The sequence below is a fragment of the Lissotriton vulgaris genome, chromosome 7 (genome assembly GCF_964263255.1).
Source record: "Lissotriton vulgaris chromosome 7, aLisVul1.2, whole genome shotgun sequence".
NCBI lineage: Eukaryota > Metazoa > Chordata > Amphibia > Caudata > Salamandridae > Lissotriton > Lissotriton vulgaris.
The window spans coordinates 1,016,388,961-1,016,416,865 of NC_141695.1; the positions used below are offsets into that span (position 1 = coordinate 1,016,388,961).

General features: G+C 42.3%; 1 protein-coding gene across 1 annotated transcript in view; it reads left to right on the forward strand.

The window, feature by feature from the left end:
* RANBP17 (RAN binding protein 17) overlaps nt 1-27,905 on the forward strand; it is a 1,388,837-nt gene that overhangs the window by 458,783 nt on the left and 902,149 nt on the right. Inside the window, exons 13-14 of the mRNA XM_086931437.1 lie at nt 22,142-22,247; nt 24,547-24,682. Of these exons, the coding sequence (XP_086787563.1) occupies nt 22,142-22,247; nt 24,547-24,682 (242 nt within the window). The remainder of the gene's footprint in view (nt 1-22,141; nt 22,248-24,546; nt 24,683-27,905) is intronic.

The following is a 27,905-nucleotide window of genomic DNA, read 5'->3' on the forward strand; positions in this document are numbered from 1 at the left end:
GCTGTGGGCGGCCCTAAGTTTCTGTCTACATCTTGCCTCCACACTATTAGGAAAACTATTGACCGACTGGTCGAATAATGTCCCCTTGATAATATGATTGTGCTTGTAGATACAGTCACAAATTAAGGTGAGCGCAAAACATTCTACTCAACAATATTCCTGGAAATATGGTGGTTGTTGCTTCCCCGCATCTCTCATAGTTTAGAACAAGAAAGATTGTGATCCATCACTTTTATCCACGGCATAATCCCATGATTTAGCTGACTGCAATCCTTCCTATATCCATAAATCAGATGGGTGCACATTTGCAAGCGGTTTGCAACGAGTTTAGGAGAGGGCTGTCAATCATTGCCAGTTTTTTTGGTCCTACTAGCTGCTGCAGTTTTAAGTGATGCTTTACTATGATGTACCGTCCCCTGTTAAGGACATGTTTTTTGTGTGTTTTTTTTATATGTTGTAGTGAACACAGGGATTGCTTTTCTTCACTGTTTTGAGTCACTAGTATTTCATGGAGGGAGGGAGAGAGAGAATGAACATTCTGTGCTGGTACACAAAGGGGATTCAGAAAAGGGGGTGGTGATGGACAGAGTATCTGAATTAAGCAGAACACTCGTACCCAGTCAACAGATCAGGGCTTGATCCATCACCGTTTTTTAGCTCACTGCACCATCCCAGCTCAGAACCTGGCTACATGCAAATTAGTCTGTCCCTGGCCCAGTGCATCATGGGAAGAGGGCAGACCAAACTACCAAGCCAATTCTTTTACTGGGAAGGAAACCAGCTTCCGGGGACCGGTTTCTGGCATTACAGCCGTCTTCGGCCTGGCTTGCTTGAATCCTGATGGTGCAATGAGCAAGGGACTCATGTCTGAGCATACCCTTCCACGCTTATGGTGGACAAAACGATTCAGAAAAGGGGGTGGTGATGGACAGAGTATCTGAATTAAGCAGAACACTTGTACCCAGTCAACAGATCAGGGCTTGATCCATCACCTTTTTTTAGCTCACTGTCCATCACCACCCCCTTTTCTGAATCATTTTGTCCACCATAAGCGTGGAAGGGTATACTCAGATGTGAGTCCCTTGCTCACTGCACCATCAGGATTCAAGCAAGCCGGGCCGAAGACGGCTGAAATGCCAGAAACCGGTCCCCGGAAGCTTGTTTCCTTCCCAGTATAAGAATTGGCTTGGTAGTTTGGTCTGCCCTGTTCCCATGATGCACTGGGCCAGGGACAGACTAATTTGCATATAGCCGGGTTCTGAGCTGGGATGGTGCAGTGAGCTAAAAAACAGTGATGGATCAAGCCCTGATCTTTGGACTGGGTAGGAGTGTTCTGCTTAATTCAGATACTCTGTCCATCACCAACCCCTTTTCTGAATCGGTACACAAAGGGGAGCATACCATGTCTGCACATTTTGGAGGTAAAAAGTAGCCCGTCTGATTGGTGCTTCTAAAAAGGTTCTTCCATTTGTAAATTATGTAGCTCATGATTCTGTTGTAATTGTTGTAAACTCAATATGGCGAACATTCAGCTGTTCATGTTGAAAAGAAACTCACTCCTGTGCTTGCAATGAAAATATTAAAAAATGTTTCTCTATTGGACTGAATTGCAATGCGATTCAGGATTCTTAATGCTTGTGAGGCCCCTGGATCATTGTTCCTGGTACACACAAAGAAGTGATATGTTAAGCGGATGAAGTCATTGTCTCATGAGTAGTCTTTTCAAAAAATAATTATATAGATGTAAGAAATGCGTTTAAAAATTACACCGTTTTTCATTAAAACTTTTCCCTGGTGCACAAGGTCTAAAGTGGAATCTTAGTTTCAAAATCAATAAACACATTGTTAGATGATGCTGGTAATACTTTGAAACACTTATGATGTTGAGTCGTTGAGAACTGAAATCAAAATTAAGATATGGATTATAATTCTCCTATGATATATGTTGTATTGAAAATCAAACCATCTTACTTCAGTTCGACGCAGTGCAGCGATTTGGGCTTGAATAGAGTAAAGTATCTAATCTCTATCCTGTGGCCGTCTCATTGCTACTTTAGGAATTCCATTTTTGACAGAAGTCTAAACCATTTCTTATTCCGCGCCAGTTTGTATTTAGAATCCTGCTGAAGAGAGAGTACCTTAGCGCCTCCCTAGTGATATAGTGACAGGAGATAATACAAAACAAATAGTTCAGAGAGGAGATAATAGGATAGGTAGGGTAACTAGCTTAATACGTCTGTGTTACCTTGATTCAGGTAGGCAGAATGAGCCAATCAGATTGTTCATTTTAATTTTTGGAGTTGGTATCCTACACTAAGGCCTCCCTTGCACTTAAGCACGTTCCCCATTTTGGCTGGTACCCAGCCTGTAGGGAAATCTAAATTGATATGCCTTGGCTGATATTAGCTTCCCTGTATAATTCGACCTCCCCTGCAGTGAACAATTTATCCCAGTGGTGTGACACAGGAGGTGGGCAACAGCCCTGTTGCCCTGATAAGGTTCTCCGGCTGCCCGTTTGAGGAAAAGCCTAGAACTGCAAGGGAGTTCCCTGCCTCTAACTGATATTTTGGAAGATAATTTTTTTTGCACACCCCTTCAGGTAGTTCTCTATTTTATGGAGTTCATAATGGTCTCTTGGAAGGTTGCATTGTAATGTAGTCCTTGAGAGAAAACGTTCACATGGAACTCATTTTAAACATTAATGTATGGGTATCACAGATATTTCTGTGTGGACTGAATCACAACACAACACAATGAAATATTTCAAACAATTTGAAGGTGCAATAATAACTCAGCCAGTATGTAACACGGTTCAGCCTAACTAAATGTATTCAAAATAAAATACAAATTCGGACAATCAATTACGTTGTGTATAGTGAGAAAGAAAGAAATAGCAGACCCCAAGTGTGTAGTCAACCAAGACAAAGACAAAAATAACAGAAGTGAAAAAAATTGTCAACTAACAAAGTGATTGGTTGATACACATGTGAGACATCAAATTCAGGTACATACAATAATAGATACAATAATACAATAATTGTATCTGCAAGAAGCAAGATACTTTGCCAGTCTCTATACTCATGTTGACGGCGTTTCGACCCTTTCAAAATAATAGGGTCTCATCAGGACTGAAGATAACAGGGGTTGGCATAATGGAAATAGCGTCTAATTTCTGGTGGTTAGAGGGATGGAGAACATTAGAGGGATGGAGAACATCAAATGAAGGCAGCATCCCTCAGGAGTCTGATATGATATGATATGATATGTGGACCGGACAAAGTTGATTTACCAGTCTCTATGAAATTCGTGGATGATGCCTATGAAAACTGGCCACAGTCCTAGAATATAGGTGGGCTTAGATAAGGCAGAGAAGGGTTCAGGAATGAAAGAATCCCTTTAGAGCCAAACTGCTCTGGGTGGCACATCTGATGCTGCGGATACAGCATCCACAGCATAGGACGCGTCACCCAAAGCAGACGCTATTTCCATTACGCCAACCCCTGCTATCTTCAGTCCTGATGAGACCCCATTATTTTGAAAGGGTCAAAACGTCATTGACACGAGTATAGAAACTGACAAAGTATCTTGCTTCCTTAGCCTGACCCTGTCCCCCCGCCCTAAGCCCTAAAAACTACCCCAACTACCCATTCCCCTTCCCTGCGGCATAACACCCTAACCCCTAATTTAAAAAAACTATCCCAACACTCCCCAGCCCTAAAATCTACTCCGACCCCCCAGCCCTGAAAACTACGCTGACCACCCAGCCCTGAAAACTCCCCCTGAGCCCCCCCAAGCCCCGAAAACTCCCCCTGAGCCCCCCCAGCCCTGAAAACTCGCCCCAAACCCCCAGCCCTAAAAACTAGCCCCAATCCCCCCGCCCTGAAAACTACCTCCAACCCACCAGCCCTGAAGACTACCCCGACTCACCACCAGCCCACAAAACTACCCCTGACCACACCCAACCCAGAAAATTACCCGACCCACGGGCCCACAAAACTACCCCCAACCAACGCCTAAGCCCACCAAACTACCCCGACTCACCCCCAGCCTACAAAACTACCACCGACAGACCCTCCAACCCCACTTAAAATAACCCTGATCCACCCCCCAGCCCACAAAACAACCCCCCAGCCCACAAAAGTACCCGGACCCACCCCCAGCCCACAAAACAACCCTGACCCACCCCCGCCCACAAAAGTACCCCAACCCCCACCCTCCAGTAGATCTCTAACTGGCTTCCATCTGTCAGAAGCTAGACTGCCCCCGAACCACCCCCAGCTCACAAAACTACTCCTGACCTACCCCAGCCCACAAAACATTCCCGACCCACCCTGAGCCAAGAAAACCACCTCTGAACCCTTCAGCCCACAAAACAACCCCTGACCCAGCCCCACTTAAAACAACCCGACCCAGCCAACAACACAACTCTGACCCATCCCACAAAAGTACCCGACCTACCCCGGTTTCTGCCATTCCAGCCGTCTTCAGCCGGCTTGCTTGAATCCAGTGGCAAAGTGAGCAAGGGACTCACGTCTGAGCATACCCTGCCACACTTATGGCGGCCAAAAGTTTCCGGTCCAGGGAAGACATGGCTTGGCAGTTCGGGCTGGACTGTTCCCATGAGGCACAGGGTCAGACTGATTTGCATATAGCCATGTCTGAACTGGGGTGGCAGAGTGGGCTAAAGAACGGTGATAGATTAAACCCAGATCTTTTGACTGGGTGTGTTTGATTGATTCAGATGTTCCGTCCATCACCACCCCCTTTTGTACCGGATCTGCTCAGCTGACACAGCCACCAGATGCACGAGTGGGAGATACATCCATTAGTACTCCAACCGTACTTCCAGCAGTGGGGTCATCCACATATAGACCTGTTCGCCAAAAGGGAAAACGCAAAATGCCAAAGCTTCGCAAGCAGGTTCCCACACCCACAGTCGCAGGGCAATGCGATATGGATGAACTGGTCAGGCAAATTTGCGTACGCTATTCCCCCAGCACCTTTGATACCGCTGGTGGCACGCAAACTACGGCAACACTCGATGACCCTCATCCTGGTTGCTCCAATGTGGGCACGCCAACCATGGTACACCACGTTTCTGGAACTATCCGTGGTACCGCATCAAAGACTACGCCTCACACCCAGGCTTTTGACGCAGAGCCATGGAGACATTCAGCATCCAGATCCGCAACAGCTCAACCTGGCGATCTGGCTCCTGAAGTCCTAGAATTTGGCTACCTAAACTTGCCACCAGAATGGATGAATATCATCAAGGAGTCAAGACGGCCCACAACCAGAGCGTGCTATGCGGCTAAATGGAAAAGGTTTGTCATATATTGTACCAACAATGACATTAACCCGCTGGATGCATCTATTCAAAACATTATCTGTTATTTGTTGCACTTATACAGATGTAATCTAGCGTACAGTTCCATTCGTATACATTTATGCGCCGTAGCAGCCTATCTTCAGAACAGACAGCACCTCTCATTATTCAGAGTGCCCGCCATTAAAGCTTTTCTGGAAGGACTTAAAAGAGTGATCCCTCCCAGACACCCACCGTCACCAGTCTGGAACCTGAATGTGGTCCTCACCAGATTGATGGGACCACCTTTTGAACCTCTACACTCTTGTGAGATTCAATTTCTAACCTGGAAAGTTGCTTTCCTAGTGGCCATTACCTCACTGAGGAGAGTTAGTGAACTCCAGGCACTAACCATTCAAGAGCCATTCATCCAGGTCCACGCAAATAGGGTGGTATTGCGCACCAACCCTACATTTATGCCTAAGGTGATTTTGCAGTTCTACATGAACCAGACCATAGAACTGCCAGTTTTCTTTCCTAATCCGGAAAATGTCACGGAGAGATCCCTACACACGTTAGATGTCAAAAGGGCTCTAATGTACTATATAGACAGAACAAAGGATTTCAGAAAAACAAAACAGCTTTTTGTTGCCTTTTCTCCACAACACAGAGGCAACCCCATTTCCAAAGCAGGGATTGCCCGGTGGATCGTTAAATATATACAGATTTGCTATGCTAAGGCTAAACGCACACTTACCATTCCACCACGAGCACACTCCACACGTAAGTTAGGAGCGTCCATGGATTTTCTGGGGAATATTCCTTTAGAAGAGATATGTAAGGCAGCCACTTGGTCCACCGCACATACATTTACGAAACACTACTGGGTAGATTTCCATTCTAAACAGCAGGCAGCTGTAGGACAGGCTGTTCTCAAAATTCTTTTTCAGACAGCTGCAGCTGGCACAGGCTGCCGCCGCTAACAGGAGGGTCTGCTATGTAATCTATGCACAGATATGAATTCAGCAGCCCCCATGCCTCGAACCGAATATGCTACTTACCAGTATGCACCTGTTCTTGGCATGTAGGGCTGCTGACATTCATATAGCCCACCCTCCTCCCCGGCGCCTGTAGCAGCTGTAGCATTCAGAATTACTATCTAGCATGGACATCACTCACTGTATTACACTCCATCTCTGCCACAATGGCGAAAACCAATCTGAGGATGGAGAGGATGTCCATGCGCACTGTAGTCCAGGGGAGGAGCCACCTATCTCGTGATACTTCGAAGACTCTTCCAGGACAACAATGTGCAATCATCCGGACCCAACACTAGGCGGCGATCTATGCACAGATATGAATGTCAGCAACCCTACATGCCAAGAACAGATGCATACTGGTAAGTAGCATATTCGTTTTTTCAGTGAATTTCTAAGGTGTTTTAAATGCTAATTTCTAACTGAAAAGTTCCTGAAACCTACGTTTTTTTCACTGAATATATCAATATATATATATATATATATATATATATATATATATATATATATATATATATATATATATATATATATATATATATATATATATATATATATATATACATACATACCCATTTCCTACTGCTGGAAGTCGTCAGTAGGTAGTTATAGTTAGGACCATGTTTCCATAGGAAAAGCGTTTTTGACTTGCCTATATTCTTGGCGCTGTTTGATGAATTTTCACAACATTTTCCCAAAAAAGTGTCCCTATAGTTGTACATGTAAAGTTTCGGGGTGATCCATCAAGCAGGTGCAAGAAAAAAGGGGCTGCCAAAGCACCCTTGTTGGGGAGGGATCTAGCATTTTTGCCCTTGAGCCTCAGATTCCCCTCTGAGAGAGTCCACTGTGTTAAGGGATTCACACCTAGCGGAAAATGGCCTTTATTGGCCTCCTCTTAGGTGCCCCTTGCCGAAGCACTACTTCTCCCCTTGTTGGGGAGAGATCCTGCATTTATGTCCTTGAGTCTCAGATACCCCGCTGAGAGAGTCCACAGTGTTGAGGGATTCACACATAGCGGAGGTTTGTGATTATTCCCATTATCGCTGGTAACTAAGCACCGCGAGAGGCGCTCTCTTTGAAACCTTTTTGATGACTTCCCGAGGCTGATACTTTAACCCTCTGATGTACCTCGGCGACTGAGCAACCTTTGGCCGATGGCCGGTGGAGTTGCCCTACGCAACTATTGAGGAGTTTGGCTCTGGTTGCCCCCTTGGCCGGCACCTACCCTCCTTATCGTCATGCACTGTTTCTTTTCTCGTTGCCCTGTTGTGTTCCCTTCCCCCTCCCTCACTCTTTATTCTTCCTCTTCTATTCCTTCCTTCCCTCCCCCCAAATCTCTCTCCCCGCCTGCTTTTTCTTCCCCACACCAAATCCATACCATTGTTACTCATGTATCCCCAGTAATTACGTACCTGAAACTGTTGTTATTATGTAACTATGTTTTGAAGCAATTCTACCTACTCATGTAAAGCGCTCTGTTACCTCTGGGTGTAGCCAGCGATATATAAAATAAAGAAAAAGGGGGGTCAAATAAAGTGCCTTTCCCATGTTAATTCCCATAGAGTTTTTAGACACGCCTGCAGCCTGAACCGCTGGACAGAAAAACACCAAATTTGAATCAAACTGCTAACATTTTAAACGTTTATGTTAGAAAGAACAAAAATAGGAGTCTTCATTTTGTCATAGGAATTAAGGTTAGTGCTGTAGAAAGAAAAATTAGGACACATTGTAATTGAGTTCTCAAATATCTTCCTCTTCTATTTCATTAAAAGATTCTGACATACAGACTGAAACATCTACTTTCAACACCAACATCAGATGACCAGATGACTCCCTGGTGATCATTAACTTTACCACAGTGTTCTAATGATCAACTAGACTGCTAAAATTCTGAATTTATGTCAAAAGTGTGGCACATCTGAACGCCATCTTGATGGTATTGAAGGAGAAAACTGAACGCATTTTCTACCGGGAGAGGTATGGTTGCAGCGGCCAGAGCGGCTGACTCTGGAGTGCCGTGCTCAAGGTTCGATCCTCGGCACCAGCTCAGCTCAGCATCATGTGGCTCTGATCAGTAGCTCACTAATTCTCCCCGACCACCCCCAGCGGCAGGATACCCTTAGGGGTGATAAGACACGCTTTACAAATATGGAATAATTACTGGGGATACTGCAGTAAATGAAGAAATTAGGGAGCTTCATAACCAAGAAGTCTTCCAAGATGACCACCAGAGAAAAAAGAGCCCAAATATAGCACAAATATCCCACAAATGTAGCCCAAGTGGAGGCCAATGACAGAGTTGTGCAAAACACTTAATTTCGTTTTTTTGCCTTTTTATATAGCCCAGACTTGACCCGAAGATATAGGAGTGCTTTACGTGAGCATTAGTTACATTTCATAAGGACACACTCATTTTGGTTTTAGGCATGGGGAGATTAAGTGATTTGCCCAGAATTGACAAGATGTCGAGCTGACGTCAAAACTAAAACCTGGTTCCCCAGTTTCAAAGTCTGCAGCTCTGGCCCTAACCCCACATCCTCTCCCTTAAGTGCAACATAAAATTAAGTGATGAACTTGATACAAAATATATAAAGATAGCAAATTATTTAAAAGTGTTTGTCACTATTTGAGAACTCAGAAAATAATTCCTCATTTTATTTGTTTAGAGCACCAACCATAATTTGTATGGGAATAAGATACTCTCATGGAGGAGGGTGCAGAGGCAACATGTTGGCAACTCTGTGCAGCCGAGAGGGGCAGTGGCAGCACAACGGAATATGGAGGTCAGGGGAAAGGGTGGCAGGGGCAACTACACATCCAGCCAGTACAGGCAAGAGAGGTTGTGGCAATATAAAAACCATTGAGGGCAGAAGGAAGAAAGGCAGTGGCAGTGCAACCATACAAGCAAACAGACCTTATTCAGGGCTTTATTTTATCTGTCTCTTGCTTAACATCTTCTCTTTTTCAATGTAAGTCAGTGGGGAAAATCAATTTCCTCTGTTTTTTTCCAAAATCTCCAGCTTAACAAGTTCAAAATGTTGGCAAGTAAAGTACATTGGATCAAGGTAGGGCAGGAGGAATGGAGTATGGACATGGACTTTGATAAGAGAGGGCTGGAGGTAAATGGGCAGGGGCACCAAATTGACCTTACGGGGCAGGTGTCAGGGGTTGCAGCAGCACAATACATCAGATAGGGCAAGCGGGATGGCAGTACAGCACAACAGCCAACAGAAAGCAATAGGGAGGGGACAGGGCCATGCACATGGACAACAGAAGCAGTGAAAAAGAGGCAAGGGCAGCAAGCTGACGATACCGAACAGACAGGAAGCACAGTTGCAGCATAACAGACCATGAAGGGCAGGAGTGAGGGGGCAGTGGCACAACAGGGGACCAGACACAGCAGGAGGGAGGGGATAGGGTCTGCACATGGAAAATGGAGGGCAGGGGGTTAAGGGTCAGGGCAGGGGCAGCAAGCTGACCATGGGGGGCAGACTGGTTAGGCACTGGAAGCACAACACACCATAGAGAGCAACAGTGAGTCTTTAATTGCATACACACAGACAATGGAGGAAATGTGGGAGGGGGTCTGGGGCAACAATCTGATCTGACCACACAGGGCAGGTGGGAAGGGCTGTGGCAGCACAAAAGACCATGCATGGCAAGCGGGAGGGTTAGTGGCAACGCCCATAGTGGGGAAGAGGGAGGGAGTAGGAACATGCACAAAGGACCATGGAGGACAGAAGGGAGGGTTAGGGGCTGCACACAGACAAAAGAGGGCAGGGAAAGGGGCTTCACAACAGACCACTTGGGGCAGACAAGAGGAGCAGTTGCAGCACAACAGAGCATGGAGGGCAAAAGGGAGTGGCAGCAAAATGGACCATGGAGTTTCGGAGGAATGGGAAAGGGGGCATGGAACTTGGACAACAGGAAGGTTGCAGGTGGCAGGGACAGGCAGCAACCATCTGAACATGCTAGGCAGGTGGGAGGGGCAGTGGCAGCTCAACAGAATCCTCAGAGTAGACAGGAGGGTGGCAGGTCAATGGAATATAGTGCGCAGAAAGGAGAAAGCAGGGACATACACACAGATATCAGAGAGAAGGAGAGTAGGGGTAGCAAGTTCAGCACAGAGGCTAAGTAGGAGGTCAATGATGGGATATAGAATTGGGGAACGGAGGGTAGGAGGAGTGGGCAGGGATATCAAGCTAAATGAAGGGCAGTTGCTGCACATCAGACTATGCAGGGCAGGAGGAAGGGGGCTGGTGCATGGACCCAGACAACAGAGGACAGGGAGGAGGTGGATGGGCAGCAAGGTAACTGTTTAGGGTTGATGGGATGGGCAGTGGCAGAACAAAGGCTACACATGGCTGTAATGAGGGAGCAGGATCTTGGACTTGGACAATGGATGGAAAGTAGGAGGAGGCTGGAGCAGCAAGCTTAGGTGGGGGTGGCACATTGCCAGGCCAGGCCCTGTGTTCAAACCACCCCTCCCCCACTGTGAATTACGGTGGGCTTCTTACTTAAGGTAAAACAAAACTTAGAAATTCACTGAAAAAACTAAGATTATAGGGACGTTATAGTTAGGAAATAAAATTTAAAAAACTTAGAAATTCTCTCAAAAAACATACGTTACAGGGGCGTTATAGTTAGGCTCAGATTTCACTCATACAAAATCCTTGCAATTCAGCAGTTCTAGTTACCTGAGCTAACAATAACTTACGCCCTTGCAATGCACGCACAACCACTTACATACCCGCTCACACATCCATACAACCACTGCCATATCCTCTACTCACCCATACAGCCATTCACACAGCCACCCACTCTCCGATGAAGCCACTCACACACAAACTCACTTAGCAAAACACCCACTCAAACAGCTACTCACCCATACACCAACGTACACATCCAGTCCCTCACTCATACAGCCATTCAGACACCCACTCACTCACCCATACAGTCACTCACACACCCACCCACTCACTCGCCCATAGTCACTCACACACCCACCCATACAGACACTCACCCATACAGCCATTCCCTCGCCCATTAAGCAACTCCATCGCCCATTAAGCCACTCCTTCACCCATTAAGCCACTCCTTCACCCATACAGCCACTCCTTCACCCATACAGCCACTCCCTCACCCATACAGCCACTCCCTCACCCATACAGCCACTCACACAAATACTACCACTCACACAAATACAGCCCCTCACACAGCCACTCACCCACACAGCTACTCACACACCCATTAATACACCCATACCGACACTCATCCACTCACACACTGTTACAGTCACTCACCCACACACACACACATACAGCCACTCACACACCCAAAAAACCTCTCCTACACCCAAACAACCATTCATACACCCATGTAACCACGTATACACCCACTCACACACCAATACAACCACTCACACACCCACAGAACCTGTCAGAAACCCACTCTCTCACCCATACAACCACTCATGCATGCATACATACTGATAGTCACACAGCTACTCAGATCACATATGTTAGAAATAGTACCACTCAGTAGTACAACTAGTGTACTAATCTAACTTTTGTAGTAGGTTAGTATATATGTTTAACACTCATAAACTCTTAGATAACACGAACACTCACTTGATGGATGTCAACAGTGATATCATGAGTAATGTCACTGACCATGTCATTGCTGATGTTATATGTGACATCATAAGCAGTGCATTGTGGGGGTGTAAGTTATAGTTAGGTCAGATAACTATAACTGATGAATTTCAATGGTTTTGTACAAGTGAAATCTGAGCCTAACTATACCCCTGTAGCTTTAGTTTTTTTCAGTGAATTTCTAAGGTTTTTTTATTCTATTTCCTAGCTATAACGTTCGTGCAAAACCTTAGAGCGTTGTTATTTCTGTGAATATATATATATATATATATATATATATATATATATATATATATATATATATATATAATGTGGCATGGAATGAAATATATGCAGAATGGACCCAACATATATTAGTTTGGTACCGTTATATAGATGACTTGTTGATTCTTTGGCGGGGACCTAAGAGTAAGGCTGATGAATACATTGATAAATTGAATACCAACAAACATAATTTACATTTCACGGCGGAACTGAGTGACAACAAAGTAAACTTCCTTGATCTTGAGATTAGAATAGAACAAGCGAGAATACATATACAGCTATTCAGAAAACCCACGGCAGGGAATTCAATACTACATTCCAGCAGCAGCCACCCACCGAAGTTAATCTATAGCATTCCCTACAGAGAACTACTCCGTATAAAAAGAAATTGTACATCGGAGGAAGATTATATCAGAAATGCGAGAGCAAGCGTAGAAAGATTTAAGGTCCATGGCTACGGTTCCAAGTGTCTAGATGAAGCCCAGAAGAAAGTCAAGAACATGTCACGAACAGAGATGTTAAGAGAGAAAGAAAAAGATACCGAAAAAGAAGGGAAGTTCAGATTTATTACCACCTTTTCCGAAGGGGCTGGTGGGCTAAGGCAAACATTGAGAAAAAACTGGAAACTTTTAACTACAGATCCAGTCATTGGGATGGATATTCCCAACCAGCCAATGATAACATATAGAAGGGCTAGAGCACTATGTAACACTCTGACTAAAAGCTATTTAGCTCGCCCAGTAGACCGACCTTTTGGGGAACATAAACCAGGATTCTACCCATGTGGCCGGTGCAAGGCATGTAAGCATAGCAAAAAAGTACTATCTTATGAAGTCAGGGTACAAATGAGGAAAATCAAGGTATTCCTGACCTGCTCGACCCCCTTTACAGTATACTGTCTTATGTGTCCATGCGGACTACGATATATTGGCAGCACTGTAAACCCCATGAAAATGCGTATCTTAGAGCATCTCAGGGCAATCACAAATTGTGATCCCTCCTACCATGTAGCCAGGCACTTTAAGCAATATCATAAGAGCAACAGTGACCTAATATCCTACTTCGGGTTGGATCATGTACAAGCGAGCCCTAGAGGAGGTGATAGATTACTAAAACTAAGAAGGCTGGAATCTAGACACATAATAGATGTCGGAACAAAGGTACCGGGGGGGCCTGAATAGCCATGAAGAGATGACAGTACATCTGGGGTAGGGGGCTCACTGCTTCAAGATGAGAGAAAGTTGTGAAAGAACAGATCCTAAGAGTTAGTTATGAAATTGACAAATAGACCTCGTGTTTTAATGAATTTTATAATTTGGTTTGTTATAGGTATTATGATTTTGCACAGTGGGTTTATATGAAGTATAAGTTGTCGAAGGGAGGTGATCAGGACAGGGTAGCCCATTCAGGGCGAAATGTCAGGCAATAGTTGCCTCTTAACTTGATAATGTATGATGACTTGAAATGATTGTAAGTTATAGCCCATCCAGGGCAATATAATTGCACGATAATTTGTCTTTGATTCAGATATGTACGTAGATGAACGACAATGGCCCATTCAGGGCGCGATATACATTGTTAAAAAACCATTACAAGATGGCAACTATGTAATAGTCCTTTGTTTACCTCTAAGACATGCACGTGATGAGTATTTAAAAAACAAAAAAATGGCGCGCCAGTGTACCATCGACAAAGGCAGTAGCCGAAACGCGACTGGTTCTATGAGGGTTGCAATAAAGAATCTGAACCCTCCACCCGCGAGTGCTGTGTCTTCTTCAAAGGTGAGGGAGAGGAAAGCTTTGATAAAAGCGGGGTGACGCCCCCCGCATACAAGCACCCGTGTTTGAGTGCGCGACTTGGAGGCACAAGGAAGCAGTAAAATATATATATATATATATATATATATATATATATATATATATATATATATATATATATTACCTACTGGCGGTCGCCAGTAGGTATATATAGTTAGGATTTTTTCTCTATGGGATTTTTGAAAATTCTATGTCTAATAACTTTGGCGTTTGTGGACGGAATTGGCTGAAATTTTCAGGAAAATGGAACATTTTGTTTCTGAGCAGCCCCTGACAATTTGGGGGGGGTTTCATCAAGGGGGGGCCGAGAAAAAAGGGGGGTCCCAAAACACGTTTTTCCCATGTTAATTTCCATAGGGCGGTTGGCCTCACTTTTAGCTCGAACGGCTGAATGGATTTGCACGAAACTTGGCAAAATTGTAGGGACTGTTAGCCCGATGTGCCTTTGCTAGGTCTCAATATATGTGCTCCAGTGGATTTTGAGTAATTTAGGTTCAAAAAAAGATATATATCTGGGCGGAGCCTAACCACACATCTGATCTGATTGGCTGTCAGCACTTCATCCAAGAAGTGTTGGCAGCCATCTTGGGACCAATATACATGATAGCACCTCATTAAAAAGCATTGTAGTTAATAGAGGGTTTTAGGACTTTAGTTACATTATAAATCATTTGTTGATGGTACCATACTCGTTTTAGGAATTGTGGTGGGTTCTAAGGTGATTTTACCATGTGAAAAAACCTTCTGCTGTGATATCATGAATATTGTTTGAAAGAAAACTAATATCTCATGATTTTCCCACAGTGGTTTGGAAGGGGATCTATAAGCTAAACTGAAAGCATATTTTCTGTAAATTCACATTATCTTTCTCAGTCATGTGAAAATGAAGTCTGACATTCTCAGTAAAACATGTACATCCAACAAGGACAGAGACTGTCAGTTGATTCCTTTGTGTTCTACTGCAGCCTCCTAGAGTGTTCTAAAGAACAACTAGAGCGCTAACAGTCCTACTTATTACAAAGGTATGGCACACCTGAAGCCTTCTTGATTGGAATAAAGTGGTAACTCTTAAAACATTTAATTTAAAAAGAAACAACATGAGGGGGTATATTTTGCCATAGAAAGTATGATTAGTGCTGCAGAATGAAAAATTAGGGCACATTTTGAGTGACTTCTCAAATCCTTTTCTATTTCATTAAAACATTCTGACATGCAGTCTCCCAAAATGGCCACCAGACACAAAAGAGCCCAAATGTAGCCCAAATATCACCCAGATGTAGCCCAAGTATAGCCCAATGACAGAATGTCCCAGAGTGTTCTAAAGAACAACTAGAGCGCTAACAGTCCTACTTATTACAAAGGTATAGCACACCTGGAGCCTTCGTGATGGGAATAAAGTGGTAACTCTTAAAACATTTAATTTAAAAAGGAACAAAATTAGGGGGTATATTATGCAATAGAAGGTATTATTAGTGCTGCAGAAAGAAAAATTAGGGCACATTTTGAGTGACTTTTCAAATCCTCTTCTATTTCATTAAAAAATTCTGACATGCAGTCTCCCAAAATGGCCACCAGAGACAAAAGAGCCCAAATGTAGCCCAAATGTCACCCAGATGTAGCCCAAGTATAGCCCAATGACAGAATGTCCCAGAGTGTTCTAAAGAACAACTAGAGCGCTAACAGTCCTACTTATTACAAAGGTATGGCACACGTGAAGCCATCTTGATTGGAATAAAGTGGTAACTCTTAAAACATTTAATTTAAAAAGGAACAAAATGAGGGGGTATATTTTGCCATATGAATTATGATTAGTGCTGCAGAAAGAAAAATTAGGGCACATTTTGAGTGACTTCTCAAACCCTCTTCAATTTCATTAAAAAATTCTGACATACAGTCTCCCAAGATGGCCACCAGAGACAAAAGAGCCTAAATGTAGCCCAAATATCACCCAGATGTACCCCAAGTATAGCCCAATGACAGAATGTCCCAGAGTGTTCTAAAGAACAACTAGAGCGCTAACAGTCTTACTTATGACAAAAGTATGGCACACCAGAAGCCATCTTGATTGGAATGAAGTGGTAAGTCTGAAAACACTCAATTTAAAAAGGAACAACATGAGGGGGTTAATTTTGCCATAGAAAGTATGATTAGTGCTTCAGAAAGAAAAATTAGGGATCATTTTGAGTGACTTCTCAAATCCTCTTCTATTTCATTAAAAAAATTCTGACATGCAGACTGAAACATGCACTTTGAATACCAGCAGCAGACGTCCCTGGTGAGCAGTAGCTTTACTACAGTGATCTAATGTGCAACTAGAGTGCTAACATTCAGAATTTATGGCAAATGTGTGACACATCTGAATGCCTTCTTGATGGAACCAAAGTAAACAAGCATTGAAAATGCAATAGATCTCGCCCTCGTTTAAGTTAAAGCCATTCTGTTTGTAATGAGGTGGCTTTTTAGCTTTGCTTTTATTAGTGTTTTTTCAACTTTCATGTAAATAACATGCATCTGTATGCATATAAGTATATGTATGCATGCATTTATGTTTGTATTTATATAGATATACAGATGATATATGTTTATATATGTATGTATATATATATTCACTGAAAAAACCATAGGTTATAGACCATATATAGTTAGGAATTAGCATTTACAAAACCTTGAAAATTCACTGAAAAAACCATAGGTTATAGACCATATATAGTTAGGAATTCGCATTTACAAAACCTTATTTTACTCACACAAAACCATTGAAATTCCATATATAGTTAGTTGCACTAACTATATATCGCGCACCCGCAATCCACTGCTGATGATGTCACATATTACATCATTCATGACATGGTCAGTGACATCACTGATGACATCACTGATGACATCTCAAATGACATCACTGATGACATCTCAAATGACATCACTGATGACATCACTGATGACATCTCATTTGGCATTACTGATCACATCACTGATGATATAATTCATGTGATAATACGATGAACCTCTTCAGACTCTAATATAACCTTAGATACAATCAGTGTAAACAGACACTCACAGACTGTCACTCATCCATGGAGTTACTCACACACCTAGTCAGTCATGCAAAGAATCAATCACACCTCCATTTCCTCAACTATACAGTTATACAAACTTTACTTATTCAAACATATACTAACACATATTTACTCTCTTATACAATCCCTGATACAAGTTCACAATGATCCATACAGCCACTCACACATTCACTGGCTCTTATGCACAGTTATTTATATATGTCAACTCTCACATGTACTGTGTTTTACATATGTACTTACTTTGACATGTAGCACTGAGATATCCATTCACTCACCAATACACTCATGCACACAGTCAACCGCCCATACAGCTGTTTCCACATGCACTTTTGAAACCATACATCTAGTGAATCAACTGCTCACACATCTATGCACAGAGTCATACACCTCCCAGCCACCCACACACACACTCAGTCTCCCATACAAATACTTGGGCAACCAATCAATAACCCATATAGTTACTCATATAGCTACTTATCAACACATGCAACAGTTTACAGAACAACAGACATAATGATGCACAAATTAAGACAGTTTAGTCACTAACCCATGCACTCAGTGAGACACATTTAATCACTCACTCATACAGTCAGTCATGCACCTACTAAATCCTTCATCCAGACACTTATACATCCACTCATTCTTCAATATGTAGGACATATTTTAACTTTACAGAAACATACAGTCACTGGATGTTGTCATCAGTGATGTCATCAGTGATGTCATTTGAGATGTCATCAGTGATGTCATCAGTGATGTCACTGACCATGTCATGAATGATGTAATATGTGACATCATCAGCAGTGGATTGCGGGTGCGCGATATATAGTTAGTGCAACTAACTATATATGGAATTTCAATGGTTTTGTGTGAGTAAAATAAGGTTTTGTAAATGCGAATTCCTAACTATATATGGTCTATAACCTATGGTTTTTTCAGTGAATATATATATATATATATTGTATATGTGTGTGTGTATATATATCACTGAAAAAAGCAAAGGTTAAAGTTAGGTGGATTTGTCTAAACTAAAATTAGTTTTGTGGAAAATAAAAACAAATTCACTAGTTACAGTTAGCAGCACTAGCTATACCTTACGCCCCGCCGTGCACTGCTTATGACCTCATATTTGACATCACTCATGAAATGCTCTATTACATCTCAAATTACATGATTGATGACATCACCCAATGAGTGTGCTAGTTTGTTTTAAAGGTTGCATAGTGGCGAACAACTACCAAATTACTTTTCTACCTATGTGTGTACAGGCAGTGTCCAGCTAATGGGTATAAATGTTTACAGAACGCATGTTCTACTAATACATCATAGGTGTGCTGAGGTATTGAAGCCATTATGAATGTTTGCATTGAAGAGTAACCTTGTTTGCAGGTGACTGTTAACATATGTCCATTATGTTCCACACATGTTTTATGCTCTGTAGAAAAAGTTTGGCTCTTAATACCTCCATTACCTCCAACTCTGTACCAGCCGCCTGGAAGTGTGCAATGGTAAGGGCCTTGTTAAAAAAACCGAATTTGGACCCTAACAATCTATCCAATTTTCGCCCTATCTCGCTGCTTCCATGGATGAGTAAGTTGCTGGAGAGGCATATCAACAAAGCCTTAGGGGAATATTTGGAATCCAACAAATTGCTTCAGGTCTCCCAAACAGGGTTTCGCCCACAACATGGCACTGAGACCGCTCTTTTAGCGGTCACGGAGGCAGCGAGAGCCATAATGGACCAAGGTGGTAAAACAGCCATCATACTCTTGGACCTCAGTGCCGCATTCGACACTGTGAACCATGCCACATTATTACATCGCCTGAGTGGCTTGGGAGTGTCGGGTGCGGCCCTGTTGTGGCTGACCTCCTTTTTGGAGGAACGCTTCTTCCAGGTATTTGAGGGCGAGGTGACATCATCAAAACATCTTCTCAGTTGTGGGGTTCCTCAGGGCTCCTCCCTGAGCCCCACGCTGTTTAATGTTTATATGCAGCCTCTGGAGAAGATCGTTCTCCCCTTTGGTGTGCGGATTGTCACCTACGCTGACGACACCCAACTCGTGGTCTCTTTGGACCACGAGGGGGGTTCGTCGAACTCCTTGGGTCCATGTCTGGAGGCTGTAGCTGGGTGGATGCAACTTTCCTACCTCAAGCTCAATGGGGAGAAGACCGAGATCATGGTGCTTGGCAATTCCTCCCCTACCTCCTTCCTGGATGATTGGCCTCTGTGTCTCGGTACTCCCCCCCCTCCTAAAGAGCAGATAAAGAGTCTGGGAGTCTGGTTGGACAGAGCGCTAGACTTCTCGTCCCAAGCCACTATCACTGCCTCGGTATGCATAGGGCTTATGAAAATGCTCCGGAAAGTGCTCCCTCTGCTCCCATTCCAGGCGAGGAGGGTCATGGTCCAGGCCCTGATTCTCTCCCGCCTGGACTACGGAAATGCTCTATATCTTGGGGCCCCGGCATCAGTGACAAAAAAACTTCAGGTCACTCAAAATTGCGCCGCCCGCCTACTGTTTAATATCCCCCGCTGGCAGTCAGCGAGAAATGCCCTGAAGGAGCTTCACTGGCTTCCAGTGGCCTCAAGATCACTATTCAAGGCCATGTGCATTCTGCACAAATCCCTCCATCAAACTGGCCCGGCAGTACTGTACCCTTTAGTACAGCCGTATGTACCGCTTAGAACCCTACGTTCAGCTTCACTGCACTTGGCAACAAAAGTAAAAATCAAGAGAGCTCGATGGGGCGGCCGCTCTTTCACCTATTCAGCGGCGAAGGCATGGAACTCCCTACCCCTGTCCCTCAGGAAAAACAGCAACCTGATGTCATTTAGGAGAGAACTGAAAACCCATCTGTTCTCAAAAGCGCATTAATCTTTCCCTGCAGTCGCACACAGAATTCAGTCTCTAGCGCTGCGAGGCCTTTGGGTGGTTATGCGCTATATAAATGGAATTTTCAATTCAATTCAATTCAGTTTGCAACAGGGTAAATATTCTACATACAACATACTAAGTATTGTACTATTACCTAGCATGAGAGAAGCACCGGGATTGATCTGAGCGAATTTGGCGCTCACTCAGTGACTAGGAGACTGTGCCTGTTCTCCTCTTGGCTGTGCAAGACAGCTTCGTTTGGAGAAATCTAAGTGCACATCCCAGTTTGGCCATCCTGAGGCAGACGGCCAAACTGACATGCGCACTTGCAGTGCCCACCACTCCTCCTTCCTGCTGCTGTCTGTCAGGATGGCCCCACACCCAAGACTTGGCTCAGTGACAGCAATGAAAAATAAAATAATACAATTGTTTTATTATCATTTTGTTTTTCATGCTAGCATCTGCTGGCTCTCGGCAGTGGGGTGACTGCTCCGCCCTGAGGAGTCGCCGCATATTGTAAGCCCCCTTTAGTTATTTGACAGAATTGTGTCAGCATGACAATATCTATGTAACATTAAAAAGACTGTATGCACCAGTTAAGATGTTTTGCTTCAGAAGATGGGTATGTGCAAAGTTTTCACCTCAGTATTGTTAGAGAGTGGGAACCCTGCTCCTTCAGTGTGAAGGCTGTAGGTAGTATGATCTTTAGCACTTTCAGACCTTGGTTATTTGAAGTGAATAGTCTCTCTTTCGACAGGTTAGGCAACAAGTGTACACTGTTCTTAGTAGATACTGGTCAATACTCTGTGGTTTATTTCTCATAAGAAGTTCACTGTCTGCAAATAATGTGGTAAAGAGTAAATGCTCTCCATAAAGTAAACCGTGCTAACAGTACCCACTTTTCTATTTATATCTACCTCATTTCTCAATGTAGATTCAGTGACTGTCAGGGGATTGATACAGGTAAAGAGTGCCCATAGTAGGGAATTAGTTATGTAACAGGCTTAAGTATCTGGAGGAACTTGTTTTTCCCTGAACGGTTGTATACAGATTGAACACCGTGTGCAGGATAGGTTACCCTTTCATCTGTCATTCATAGTCAACATGAATTCGGCTACCCATGTATTGTATAGGGTCAATGTTGTAAATAACACAGGCTTGTTTTACCTATGGGAGTTGTATGTATGATATCAGTAAAGACACTTCATATTATTCCAAGGCATTTTGCATTAACTTTCATATTTCTAATGGTATACTTGTTTATAGAGCAATGTATATAAAAGACGTTTTGATGAAGTCATCAATGATGTAATTAGAGATGTCATCGCTGATGTCCTAAATGATGTCCTAGAACATGTCATGAGTATTGTCATGTGAGATCATAAGCAGTGCATGGCGTGGGTGCAAGTTATAGTTAGCGCTGCTAACTATAACTGGTGAATTTCTGAGGTCCCTGACTTTGGCCCCGGTGATCCCATCCCTTAGGGCCCAGTGCAAATTGCAGGGGGACAGGGTGATCTCTGCTCTGGGTACCCTGTTCCCGGGGTCAGGCGCATATTGCAGGGCAGGACACTCATGGCCCCCCTCCCCAGGCCACTTTCAGGGCAGGGACCCCACCATACATTTGTTGGGAGGCTAGGGGGGGTGGGGGGTAGCTCTGCGGCCCCAGCCCACTCCCTGCATATAGACGAGCCGGCAATGCTCCCGCCTGCAGCGAGCAGCTAATAATGCTGATCCCTGCAGGCGGGAGCAATCTTTTGATCTGTTTCCCTGCCTGCTTAGCGGGCATGGAAACATCTCAAAAGGCCGCTCCCAGTGGGTAGAAGGATTTTTTAAGATCCCGCCCGCTGGAAGCGGACTTGGTGTTTGCATTTAACTATTTCATTCAGAGAGCAATAAGATGGTCTACATCTATGAACTGCAGTCTTTTTTATGATTCGGAAAATGATTTAACAAAGGCCCTACCATTGGGGAGACAATATTCTATTTGTCAGATATGAACACACTTTAACAAAATTGAGGAACCTTGATTAATACTTGCCAAATAAACGTTCTATGTAACAGCCATACATAATTTTTTTAAATGATAAATGTTTTTTATTTCTTCAAAACAGGACGTTTGGCCTGGCTTATATACTTAGTTGGTACTGTTATTGGAGGAAGATTAACTTACACTAGTACGGATGAACATGATGCCATGGATGGAGAATTATCATGTCGGTAAGTACAGCACTGAAGAAGTCAAACATATTTGTATTTATGTTTCTAAAATGTCTTTCTTCCTGGACTTAGACTGCACTGCTGCCTCTGCTAGTTTTAGTAATATGTTGTTAAAAACTGACAGATTTACTGAAGGACATAACTGCCTAATGAACCAATTATACCTTTTTAGTTTCTGTTACACACACGTTATAACAGTAGTGTAATTTCACCAAAGACATAGGGGGCTTTTAAGACCAATTTTTAATGAATCGAATATTCGCACTTGTAGGCAAGCGGTGATAGGTTGGCTGGAAGGATCCTCAATTATCTTGGCTTGACGGGGTGTCAAATACCTAGCAAAAGTAAGGAACCTTTTAATGCAAGACGATCTAGAGGCCACAAATAAAGCATAATCAAGGACGACAGGGGCGTCGCATATGACAAAGATAAATTGGACATTATATCTCGAATAGGATCTAGCTGAAAGTAATTCAGGACTTTTTCGGACACTGCGCAATTCTGAAAGTTTTTAACTAGAACCCGTACAGATCGTTTTAAACGGTTAGATTACAATTTAGGTGTATTATAATGTTGTTTCATATTTTAAAATCTTGGTAACCATGACACTGAAAAGAAGTATTTAATGGAAGATTAAGTTAAAAAAAATCTTTTAAAAAAATGTACATTGTAACGATTTTAAGTAATCATATACAATAAACTCTTTGACTTCACCAAAGACATAGGGGGTAATAAAAGTATAACACTTGGCTTCTTATCTCATCTGTGATGACTTCAGAAAAAGTCACATTATCTTTGAATGCACTGGTGTAAGTTTACTTCCAGCAATAATTATTGAAAAATGAGGATTGGCCAGTTAATAAAGCTGTAAATAAAGAGTAAATTATTGCACAATCAGACAACACACGTTTTGTACCGTACAGTACTGTACTATTTAACAGTCTAGAGGGCTTTCAAGCTTCATCGTAGGAGAAGCAAACAATACCTTTTCCTTTGGCGTCACAGACTTACTGCTCCAGTGGATTGTATGCCAGCGTTGTTATTCACAATCATTCATGATATGGTGCACTGAGACATAATGTATAATTGGTCACTCCAAGACTAGTGCGGATGGCCAGGATATATAATGGTGACAGCAACTGGAAATAAGTAGTACAACTGAGAAGTGATATCCTTAGAAGGATGACGTGGTAATGCAGAAAGACTGGCGGAGAAATACAGTGAGCATTGAAGAGTAAAAGCCCCATGTCTATTTGAAAAACAGGAAATCTGCTAGGCTAGTCACTGGTAACATTTTTTTACGGTGGAATCAGAAAATAGATGGTTTTTGATAAAGCACATGGATGAAGCTACTGTATGAAGCAAACCACTGTATTCTGTTACATCTGACATGTATGACCACATTTGATTTGGATTTCACATGTTTGTATAGTCTGTATTAATTATATCTACACGACTGACAGAATAGAAGAAAACTGGGTTCTTGGAAACTTCTTGAGTTTTGAAGTTCTGCACATGCATACACTTCTTAACTTTAATCCCATATAAACAAATCAAAACATAGTGCCTGTGGGCTTTGATTTGTTGTTTTTAGCTCTTATAAACACAGGTTGCTAATTATGAACATCTCATCTGCTCAGGTTGATAATAGTGATATTGATTTATTTCAGGCCTCTGCTTTATAAGGAATGGTGTATGCATTCCTCAAGAATGCTTAAAGAGGCAATACAAGATCCATGATAGTTAAAAATAACAAGTGGAAAATATAATGAAGGCAAAGATTCTTTTTGGGGGACTAAAACGTTGCCATCAAAATATTGTTTACAACTTTTTTTGAATCTTCACTTTTTACACTAGCATCTAAATATGAACAGTGGTAAAGATAATTACTACACAGGCTGCCTCCAGTTGCTGGACTAAGGGCATGTTACCTGTTTAAGAGATCGATATGTGAATGTAAATTTTCCTGGGACAGACCTTTTGGAGAATGTATTCAAACACCCACACACAACTCATTGAACATTACACCACCACCCAACCAGTATCAGACCAAAACACCGAACCTCTCATGATTGTATGACTCAGGATCTGGTTTGTGAAGAAAATTCCAGAACTGTAGACTGCAACAACAACATAACTTAACACCCACCTGTAAGACTTTTGTGTGTGGTTTTAAATCTTGTTAATACACCTACACCCCAGTTGCTTATGTTCAGCTTGGAGCAATTTGTCTGCGTCTTCTATTAAAACAAAACTTACTCTCAGTACTGAAATTATTGTGTTATTTTTCTCTCCTTAGAGTTTTCCAGTTGATGGCATTGACGGACTCGCGATTACCTCAATCGGGTAACGAGAAAGTTGAACTTGCCATTCTTTGGTTTTTGGATCAGTTTCGGAAAACATACGTTGGAGACCAACTTCAACGGACATCCAAGGTAAGCCGTTGCTAGTATAGCCTACTATTATTACTTCAGGTTCCCATTATCCCACTGTTCATTAATGATGTGTTTTCACAGAGAAAAAACGATTTATGAATTTGTATAAGAACATTAAAGGGATGTGGTAGGGATATGTATTTGCACTTGATTGCCATTTCACTGCCACAGATTAATCTAAATGCTTTTCGTAGTTATTAAATAACTTAGCATTCCAGATGTTTTAAAGGTTTTGGTGAATTATTTGTTATTCTTTAACGCATGTCTTTGTGTGGAAGACACATTATTTTAATAGTTAATTTGCCTTTTTTCTAAGTCAGTTTCATGTAAAAGTAGGAAAAATGAAAAGCAAGGAAAATTCCTTAAGCATATATTTCACATTTATTGCCTGGAATAGAAATATTGCGGATAGCATACAGATGAAGTAGTAAAATGAAATCAATTGATCTTGAAACGACTATAGCTGAAACTTTGCCTTTAGTTGCAGTCGTGGCAAGTTCTGTACTACAGCGGTTCCAGACAGTCTAATGACTGTTAGCAAGATGAGTGACTCTTAGTTTGCCTATTGAATTTTTGTTTTGTGTGGCACAATCGTAGTCGTTAATGTTACTTCAGTAACTTTCGAAAGTCACTTCTTAAACCTATAAAGAAAAGCAGAATTGTTCAAGTTCATGTACATGTTGTAGTTCACTGTAGCCTACAATATATTTATTATACCATAAAAATATGTACTGAATTACATAATGAGGCTAATTGCAAGCCATCTGGGTATTTATGGCTACGCTTTTTTCATGTTATCAACGTCTTTTTTAATGATATGTATAAAAATGTGTCTTTTTTTATATTTTAGTAATACTTAAAAACAGTACTCCATAAAACTTCCCTTTCACGTTTTGTATCATTTTAACACTTTTAACTTGCATAGGTTGGTTCTAAATATTAAATAAATTCTGCATTACGCAGCATTACACAGCAAAACTGTCGTATAGGATCCAGGACACTCCCGTTATGTATTGTATCTTCTACTCCTTAAATCTCAGTTGTAGTGTAACATGCAGTGTTAAAGCTATATAGTGAGTGTTTCCCAAACTGTTGTACAAGCGTGGCACCATCTTATTCCAGTATTCACTCACTGTCCGACACAGCAAGTGCAGGTAATCGAAACTATACATAGAGCCTCTCTGACAGCTGTCTACTCCAACCTGGTAGATTGTACCCAGGACTACAGGGATAATGTAGGCCATGTCTAGGAAATCTGAGCACCAAAACCCTACATAATTGTTTTGGTGTAGGCATGCGTTGTTTGCAACTTGCTTTCTGTTACTTATTCAAGTATTGAAATAGGCCTGCCTCCATCCTCTGTTGAGCAAAGCTGTGCAGGAGCAGACGTTTCAGGCCGTTTGATAGACAACTCCTCCAAGGCACATAGGCAGACCCAGTTAAGAAAGTATATATCAGAAACCGTCCTGGAAGGACCCTAACCCGGAATTATTGAATTGTACGACTATCCATAGAGTTGCTATTTTGCAGAGTCTGCATTGTATCAGCTCTATCAATGAATATGATGGACATAATAAAAGCAAGTAGGAAAGTGTTTCTTAGGAGGTGTAGTCACTTAAGCTAGCTCCTCAATTTAATTATTTACTTGCCAATGCTTAGTCCTAGAGCCAGGGTAAACTCCCTGAGGCTGAACCTAGCATTTAAAGAACAAACAATGGGGCCGTTTTTGGACTGCTTCGCAGAGAGTTAAAGGCGCTGTCATACCCAAAGCTCCTCCGAATACTGAAACTCCAAAATCCCTTCAAGCTAGAGGACTAGTATACTGCAATTTCCCAGCATCATGGAGACATAAAAAGCCCAGATGAGGCTGACATTGAAACTTAAGAAAACCAGAATTCTGATGTTGCAGCACCTTGATTTAGCGAAGAGACTTGGTGGCTCCGGTGGGGGAGAAAAGATGCCTGAAGGGAGTTTGGGGGAGTTATTTTGTGATTGCCTGTTGTACCCTGTAGAGCTTGCTATACCTAGAGGGGTTATCCAATGGATCATTGAACATAGCAACGAAAAGTTAATCAAAACACATTCAAACCGAGAGATCAAACAAGGGGAGGGAATATCATTTCTAGATGTGTCTCTCTGCTTGAAAAGGGTTTGTCTTCAAAATATATTGTTAGAGTGCTAGAAAAGCTGGCCTACCGCTCCGACGTAGACAGAAACTGATTGCAGTATGGAACGTTAAGTTGTAACCATGTTTCTTATATGATTATACCTTAAGTTTGGAAGATTTTGATCCTATGTTAAAGACCTAATTTGAGCTACATAGGCCTCATGTTGTGAACTTGACTTGAGTTTATTGTGTTTTGGTTTGCTTTAAAACTGAATGATTGACTGATAATCCAAAAAACGAGTTGTAAAATGAAAAACAAATTATTCTGAATATTATTATTACTATAATATATAAAGTAATACCCCTTGCTGGTTTGTAAGGATTTTGCCGTATAACTGTGATACAAATGAGTCAATATTATTATTGAAAGCCAGGAATGTTGATACTTTTTTTAAAGCCTTTTAAATAATTTTTGGGTGTACAATGGTGGCAAAAATGCACCAACCTGCATCAAACTTGAATCCACACAATCTGCCACCATCAGATTTACTTTGTCAGATTTGAAGTAGGTAATTGAAATTGATTCCAAATCAGAAATATCTTTTCATTTAGGTTTCATGGGCTGACAACGCTCTTTTTAATGCTGTATCTACTTTGTGGAATGTTCCTCAGCCTACCTCACGCATCATATGTCTCCTCAGGATAACAATGACAAATAATGGCACTGATGGTAGCCCTCTGGGATGGATCTAAAAGAAAAGTGGTCCAGATTAGACAGCCTCTGTGGTTGCAATAATTGCTGGAGGGCGAATAAAATAACAGAAAAAAATGTAATACTTTTAAGAAAGAAATGAAGTGCTTTTTGAACAAAATACTCTGGGTAGCAGAAATAGCAAATAAGCCACTCCAAGTAAATCACAAAATGCCTCCAGCCCCTGTATGGATTACTGGTCGAGCAACCACAATTCTTGTCAGGGTGAAACACAAGCAAACCCCAAATTAACCTGCGCTTAATGCTCTGGTAGCTTGGCACAAAGGAGTCAGGTCAACTTAGAGGCAATGTTTAAAGTATTTATGCTGCGCTTAGAACAGTAATAAAGTGAGAACACAGCACAA